Source organism: Camelina sativa, chromosome 14 (assembly GCF_000633955.1).
Source record: "Camelina sativa cultivar DH55 chromosome 14, Cs, whole genome shotgun sequence".
NCBI lineage: Eukaryota > Viridiplantae > Streptophyta > Magnoliopsida > Brassicales > Brassicaceae > Camelina > Camelina sativa.
In genome coordinates, this window is record NC_025698.1 from 31,188,171 (window position 1) to 31,196,314 (window position 8,144).

The window sequence follows — 8,144 nt, forward strand, 5'->3', positions numbered from 1 at the left end:
CCTTCAGCCAGAGAATAGCGTGCCAATCAAGCCTTACAAACTTGAAGCTGACGACACGGCCCTAGTTGACCTGATACCCTTTCTTGAATGTCGGTATTATGTAGTGTGGAATAACTTAAGTTCTAGTCCAGTCTTGTGAGCAGCCTTTATAAGTGTTGTCTGGTTGATTCTTCGTATTTTTGTTATGCAGATGTAGCACGTAACGCTCCAGCTGACATCAGACCGGTTCTAGCCTCTTACGAGAGAAAAGATATTGCCAAAGAGTTCCTTGACAGGTCCATAGAGTATCAACAGTGAGTCGATATATCAGAACTTTTTCTTTACCCCAATCGTATCAATGCATTAATCTATTAGCTAGTGTCCCCCACTAAGACTGTTATATATGTCTGTACGCAGGCGAATGCAAGAACAACGGGGACAAGGCCGATTCTGGAGGCGTTAAAGGATCTAATATTTTATGTATAGCGAGAGACAGTTATATCGTCATTGATGCTGCACACTATAAAATAGGAACAGGAGGTACTGTTCATCGCTATGGTGGTTTAGGTAAAATTCAAACTAAAATGGATGGTGTCTTTCTCATCAAAGAGTTGTTATGTCTTTGCCCAATTTTCCTCGCCTTTGTCTCTGCTTTCGATAGAAAACTTCTCTTTGAGAAAACTAAAAAAAATAAGAAATTATCAAATGGAAGGTTCATTTTTCGTCGACTAACAACAATACAGTTTTTGTTTTTCTCTGATATATATATATTTTTTTTTGGCTCTGTTTAACAAATTGAGTTATGATTATGAACTTTTAAGACATTATTGGTTGAAACGTCTGTTGGTAGGTATTGCTAAAAAAAAAAGAGTAATTTACCTTTTCTAGTACGCTAGTCTCTGTCTGTTTTAATGCGTGTCTTAAGGTGCAAAATATCAGGTCTACAATTAGGTCAATCAACCTCTCCTTTAGAATTTTTTTTTTAAAATTATGATTAATTCAGTTAATAGATTTATCTTGTTTATCTGAACCAAATAACTGAACTTTTTTTCTTCATAAATTTGAATTCATCGAAAGATAAGTCTATGTCTAGCAGCAACCAATTGCAAAGTTCCTTCACCTGTAATCCTTTTCAATGTGTAAGTTGTAATCAACCAATCAAAAAACCATAAATTTATTGTATGTAGTACAAAACTCCATCCATGACTTTTAGTTTTTAGTACGACTCTTAAACACCACTTATTTATTACACGACATATCTATATCTCTTAACTTCGAATCACTGACACATAAACCGATACAATTCACATGTATCGTCCTCTTCTCTTCGTCTTCTTCCTCTTTCTTGTCTTGGTCGTCCCTTGTCTCTCCCATGGAACCGGAGCAGACCACGACGACGATGAGGCCCCGCCCGTTAAGAGTAGCTCTGATCTCAAATCAAAATCCTTGATCTCTGTCAAAATAGGTTGCCTTGTGATCATCTTTGTCCTCACGTTCATAAGCGGAATATCTCCTTATTTCTTGAAATGGAGTAAAGGGTTTTTGGTTCTTGGAACACAATTCGCCGGGGGAGTGTTTCTTGCAACCGCCTTGATGCATTTCTTGTCAGATGCTGATGAGACGTTTCGGGATTTGTTGACGGCTGAAGGAGAGTCGGAGCCTTCTCCGGCCTACCCATTTGCATATATGTTGGCTTGTGCTGGTTTTCTGCTGACAATGCTTGCTGATTCTGTCATCGCTCATATCTACTCAAAGAAGACCCAAAGGGATTTGGAGCTTCAAGGTACCAAAAAGTTTCTAACTTGTTGTGAATCTCAAATCGATAATTAGAAACGGTTAGTGAGTGTTGAAAGTTTGGTGCTTTCAGGAGGAGAAGACAAATCGAGACAGACGTCAGCAACAACTGAAACATCGGTCGGAGATAGCATTCTATTGATCGTAGCTCTCTGTTTCCACTCTGTTTTCGAAGGCATAGCAATTGGGATCTCAGAGACAAAATCAGATGCTTGGAGAGCTCTATGGACAATAACACTCCACAAGATATTTGCAGCGATCGCCATGGGTATTGCTCTCCTCCGTATGATCCCTGACCGTCCTTTATTCTCCTCAGTCACATATTCTTTCGCATTCGCCATATCTAGCCCAATCGGTGTAGCGATCGGGATAGTCATCGATGCAACGACTCAAGGGTCGGTCGCAGACTGGATATTTGCAGTGTCGATGAGCTTGGCGTGTGGGGTTTTCGTGTATGTGTCTGTGAACCATTTGTTGGCAAAAGGGTATACACCAAACAAGAAGGTTCATGTCGATGAGCCTCCTTATAAGTTTTTGGCTGTGTTGTTTGGAGTTGTTGTCATCGCCATTGTTATGATATGGGACACTTGAAAGAAAGAAAAAAACACAAATATATTTAATAAATATTAATCAATTTTACAGGAAACAACTTTACATATATAATATATATTTGTGAATTTATTTCGTCTGTTGGGATTAATTTAAATAAAACATAATTAATTTACAACCCAATTGTTAAAAAGCCAGATTATAATAGAAGAATTGCACAAATCTATCAACTAAGATACAAGCATGCACTATATAGAAGCTAATCCTTGTAAGAGCAAGTTCAACAGTCGAGTGTTAAAAAAAAAATTTAAATATACTTTTAATTATAATAATTAGAAATAATGAAGTTAAAACTTTTTTAAAAACTGTAAAATGGTATGCTCTAATGGTAGATCTTAATTTTGGGTCCTTAAATTTTTTTTAAAAATTATTTTGAAAATTGTAATATGTCAAGTACAATTTGGTTTGTTGACCACTGTAAAATGGTATGCTCCAAGACTGACAAAGCAGGAAAATGACCAATGTAAGCAGAGAGATTTCTAAACAAACGATTACAACTTGCTCAGCTTGCTCTAGTAAAACAAATTTCTCGTCTAGTCCCAATTTTTTTGATAGTTTAGGTCCTGCTAGGCTCTTGGCAGCCTCATTAGCATCTGGATGTAGATGAATCAACATGTGAGTTAGACATTTAAAAGCTACAAGAAGTTTAACCGAAAAGATTGGATATGCATGCGCTTATATATCAAGTAAGTGAGTTACTATCTGAATCTGAAATTTCCTCATCGGAATTGCTTCCATCTTCATTACGATTCCAAAACTCGGAGTATTGTCCCTCATTGGTCATTTTGTTCGAGCTTACAAAAGAAAGGGTACAGAGTTCAGTTAGACTTTGTATATACCTTGCGATGCATATTTAGATGCGGTTAAAGGCAAAACCTGGTGATGAAAATTCAAGAAGAATTGTGTCTTCGAGAGGCAATGGTCATGAGCTCCTCCAAGGAAGGAGCAACTTGATTTGGATGCTTACATTACACGTTTTTTTGCATTGCTGCGAAGGAAACTGCTTGCAACAAGAAAATTAGGATCTTACCTTAATAGAGCGTTAAAGGATTTGATTGAATAAAAACAGAATAAAGCATAACTAAAGCAAAAACATCACACAATGTAATCCTAAAGATAATACAACTCATGGTACAATGCTATAATCAGGCCTCTTCTTGAGTTAAACCTAAATATTTAGAAACAATAAGTCGAATCTGGAACTAACATAAGACTAAGTGGTAACCCCAAATTCTCAATCTATCATCCATCTCTATGACAAGTGAAAGAGCTTAACAACAAAAACATAGCAGAAGAGAGAAACTTAAGTAACCGGTGTAAAGTGTTGATCTAGTTTAGAAAAAACCTGAATAGATTGGGCAATATGAGTGATAAATGCAGAGGGAAGTTTCAAGTCTTTAACAGTTCTTTTGGCAAAGACAACGACTTCATTGTCTGGGTCTTAATCAATTTCAAACAAAGTAATCGAAGAAGAAGTAGAGGAAGAGATGAAACTCACATCCTGAACTTACTAAAATCAAACACCCAATCGAAAGACCCAATCGACAAAGACCCAATATTAATCAAACAAACTCACATCTTGAACCCTAATTTTACTAGTAAATTCCCAAATCAGTAAACCCTAAATTTCTAATTTCTACTCTCAATTCAGAAGATAATAAAGATCTACACTTCAAATCAGAGATATGTGTACCATGGGAACAAGATTGGAGTGTCCTTGTATGCATGGGATTTCGGTCAGACCCAAAAAAACCGACCCGAGTAAACCGAAACATTCGGTTTTCGGGAACGAGATAGAAGGATGAGGAGAACCGATCGAGAAAATTAATTTGCGGATTCGGTTTCGGGGAATTTCGGTTTGGGGGGTCATTTTCGATCGGTTTTACTAAACCGAGGTATAAATGGTGTCTCATTAACCCTAATAATCACTTTCAGTCTTTCACCCTCGAGAGAAAACCTTCTAACCCTACGCCGCCGACTACGAAGGCGATTCTCCGAGAAACCCAAACTCCGTCTCAGTCACTCATCATCATCATTTCTTCTCTCGTTCTCTTAATCTCTTCTTCTGTTATTCTTCGTTGTCTTTTACAAGTAGATCTTTGTTGGAAAATTCTCGAAATCGAAAGATTTGGTGAACCCTAATCCCCAAATCGAGAAGGTAAACTCTTATTCCTTTCAATCTATGTTCTTATAATTGAAATCATTTTAAATCCTTGGGTTTCTGTTAATTTCTAGTACCCTAATCTCGTTAATGTTAGATTTCCAAAAAAACCCTAACCCTAATTTTTTCAAATCGATTTATTTTCCAAAATTTGGTATAGTTCCTTATAATTTCGTCTTCTGGGTTGTTAAATTTAGTCGTAATTGTTTTCATCTGGGATTTAAACACAAACTAGGGTTGCTTTAATCGATTGTTGTGACTTGTGAGTATAAATTTTTTGATGGTTTACTTGCTCGAACTTCTCTAATGTTAAGCGTCTGTGATGGTTTGCAGATGGATGCTCAAGACCCGAACGACCCTAATGTCGACTCTGCTGCTGGGACTGCTGAGGCTGGGAATAAAAGGAATACATCAGACTCTGCTCTACCACCTAAGCCAAAGAGGAATTATCCTAAAAGGGTTGAGGTATGGCGACACTTCAGTCAGAGGAATGAGGATGATAAGTATAGTTTCTGTAAGTATTGTGGGACAGAAGTAGGGTGTGATACGGTTCTAGCAGGGACTAGTTCGATGAGGGGTCACATTCGTATATGCAAACTATACAAGGATTTCAATGAGAGGGAGAGTCAGAAGGCATTAGGTACTGATAATAAAGGGAATATGAGGGTCATTAGGTATGATCCTCAGCTGTTTAGGCAATCAGTTAATGAATTGGTTGTGGTGAATGAGTTGCCATTCTCCTTTGTTGAATATGAAGGGTGGAAGCGGTTTTGTTTCAACATTCTGCCATTATATAAGACTTTCTCTAGAAATACATGTTCTAAGGACATTGTTGGGAGGTATCTGCAAGAGAAATCAGAGCTAAAACACTTGTTTAGTGTTGAGAAACAAAGAGTCTCTCTAACCACTGATATATGGGTTTCACAATCCACATCTGTCAACTACATGGTTGTGACTGGTCACTGGATTGATGAGAATTGGGCAATGCAGAAAAGGATACTTAGCTTCAAGGTAGTGACGGATCACAAAGGAGAGACAATTGCAGGACAGCTGCTTGGTTGCTTAGAGGATTGGGGGATTGAGAAAGTCTTCACAATTACGGTTGATAATGCTAAGTGGAATGACAAGGGTCTGAAGGTTTTTAGAGAAGCGTTGATGCTGAAAGAAGTTGGAGCTTTAGTAAGCAATGGTGAATTCATGCATATGAGGTGTTGTGCTCACATTCTCAATCTAATTGTGGGAGATGGTCTGAAAATCGCAAATAAAAGCATTGTTGCTATCCGGAATGCCGTCAAATATGTGAGATCTTCTTTTGCAAGATTGAAGTCCTTTCAATTGAGGTGAACACTTTAAGTTTTTCACCATTTTGTTCTAATTATATTACTTTGGATTGTTTGCTTCTGATTTGGCTTTAATCTTCTACAGGTGTGACACAGGAAAGGTGTGTAAAGGCAACTTGCCTCTCGATGTGGTTACAAGGTGGAATTCAACATATCTTATGCTCACCGCAGCTTTGAAGTTAAGAGTAGCCTTTGAGAAGATGCTGAGTGAGGACAAGTTGTACGATGAATACTTCCTGGAAGATGATGAGAAGACTAAGCAGCCACGTGTTGGACCACCAATGTATTCTGATTGGGAAGAGGCTGCAAGGTTAGTGAAGTTTCTTAAGGTCTTTTACAAATGCACTTTGACATTCTCGGCTTCCACAACTGTGACCTTGACTGTTTCTTACAAGGAGATTGTAAACATTGAAAGAAATTTAATTACTAAGTGTGGAAACAGTGATGAGGAGGTTAGGAAGCAGGCTCACATTATGAGGGATAAAATTGAGAAGTATTGGGATGGGTTAATGAATATGAATCCGCTAGTTATTGTTGGTAGTGTCTTTGATCCCAGGAATAAGATGCAGTTTGCTAGTCTATGCTTTGAACAACTTTATGGTAAGGATACAATCGAGTGTAGGAAGCTTACTAAATTAGTCACAAATGTGATGAAAAAACTGTATGAGGAATACAGTTTCAGACTTAGCATACCTGTTGAGGTTGAGCAACCCGAAGCATCACAAGCAGCAAATACTATGGCTGCCTTATCTGATGATGATGATGATGATGGTTGTGAGGGGGTAGAGACTTTATACAACAATATGATTAACACTAGGAGACAAGTAGATGGCTGAGAAAACAGATGTTAGAGTGGAGACTGCTTTGGGTTTCCCTTATGATGTCCTCTCATGGTGGAAGTGTAACACCCAGAAGTTCCCTATCTTGTCTGCTATGGGTAAGGATGTTCTAGCTATCCAAGTTTCCTCTGTCGCTTCAGAATCAGTGTTTAGTACTAGTGGCCGAGTATTGGATTCATATAGGAGTTCTTTCTCCTTATATGGTTGAAGTACTGATGCTCACTCAGCAATGGCTAAGGTGATCACTTTAACTCTGAATGTGCTTCTGATTTGTATTTATATTACACTGGTTTGTTTACTTCTGATTTCTCTTTGCTATCGTACATGTGCTCTTTTAAAGCAGAAGCTGATGTTGCTTCCATGACGCAGATGTTGGAGGATGTTGCATTCTTTGAATCCCTTGGTTAGTATAAGTGTATAACCAATTTGTTTACTCTTGGTTATATACAATTCTGTTTACTTATGAGTTATGACCATTGTTTTACTTGTATAAATTCTCGGAATGCACAAAATGATACTCAGTGACTCTTGCTTGCCTTGGTATAAGTTATGCATTTCCATTTATATCTTCTAAATACTAGTTAGATTATTGAATGTTGGAACTTGGATTACTTATTGTGTTTCTCTGTTTTGATGTTTACAGGTAGTAGTATAATTAGGAAGCAACTCTTTTGTACTTTTTGATGTGGAATAGCAGCATTAACATAACTCGGGAATATGAAAGTGGTAGCTGCTCTCTTTTGTGGTTTTTTGATGCGGATAAGCAGCCTGCACCATGCAGCCTTGATATGGTATTGATTCAATAGCTTCTACCTCCTAAACAATGAGTTGGTATTGATTCAATTCTAATCAAACTGTTATTTAGGCTGAGGGCTTTTGGTACATTCTTTTGTAAATCATGGGTGCATATGGTTCTGTAATGATGTGATACATACACTTGTTAGGCTCAGTTTTTTTGGCTACTTCGGTGCATAATAACCGAAGTAGTGTAGATTCGGTTTGAATTCGGAATGCAATATTTCTCAGAAAACTGACCCGATTAACCCGAGTCCCGAATACACCGAACCGAATAAGTTATCGGTCCAATTTGGCAAGATTTCTCAAAAACCGAATAAGTAACAAACCAAACAAACTGATCCGATTTAGCCGAACAAACCGAATGCCCAGGGCTACGTCCTTGAACCAAACTCATCGATTTTTTTAACTTCCTGATTGGTGTTTGCGGTTGAGGAATCAGGCCGAAGTTGTCACCGACGTCGCTTAGATGGTGATAACAGCGGATTAGAAACCGATTTCCGACACATCTCTTCTCTCAATTCGATGGATTGAGACTTCAGAGGAAAATCACAGAGAAGGATGTCGAAAGAAACGAAAGAAAGAAGAAAAATCTTTGTGTGAATTTTTTTTTTTTTTTTTTTTTTA

At 37.8% G+C, this 8,144-nt stretch overlaps 2 protein-coding genes across 3 annotated transcripts in view; both read left to right on the forward strand.

The window, feature by feature from the left end:
- The window catches only part of LOC104743031 (mitochondrial import inner membrane translocase subunit TIM50-like), a 3,859-nt gene extending 3,129 nt beyond the window's left edge, over nt 1-730 (forward strand). The window contains exons 9-11 of one of the 2 annotated variants that reach the window (XM_019236411.1): nt 1-89; nt 191-293; nt 397-730. In XM_019236411.1, the coding sequence (XP_019091956.1) occupies nt 1-89; nt 191-293; nt 397-442 (238 nt within the window). In that variant the 3' untranslated portion in view covers nt 443-730. The remainder of the gene's footprint in view (nt 90-190; nt 294-396) is intronic. The other variant, XM_010464151.2, reaches the window with a different exon arrangement.
- On the forward strand, nt 1,197-2,419 carry LOC104743032 (zinc transporter 11-like). Its single transcript, XM_010464153.2, has 2 exons — nt 1,197-1,762; nt 1,847-2,419. Exons 1-2 carry the CDS (start codon nt 1,288-1,290, stop codon nt 2,362-2,364), a joined length of 993 nt encoding a protein of 330 aa, XP_010462455.1. The 5' UTR covers nt 1,197-1,287; the 3' UTR covers nt 2,365-2,419.

What these genes read in the sequence shown, in the direction of transcription:
- LOC104743032 (XM_010464153.2), top strand. Translation starts at nt 1,288, where the DNA reads ATGTATCGTCCTCTTCTCTTCGTCTTCTTCCTCTTTCTTGTCTTGGTC. An exon ending in AAGGGATTTGGAGCTTCAAG is followed by an intron (nt 1,763 to 1,846) that starts GTACCAAAAAGT and finishes TGGTGCTTTCAG; the next exon opens with GAGGAGAAGACAAATCGAGA.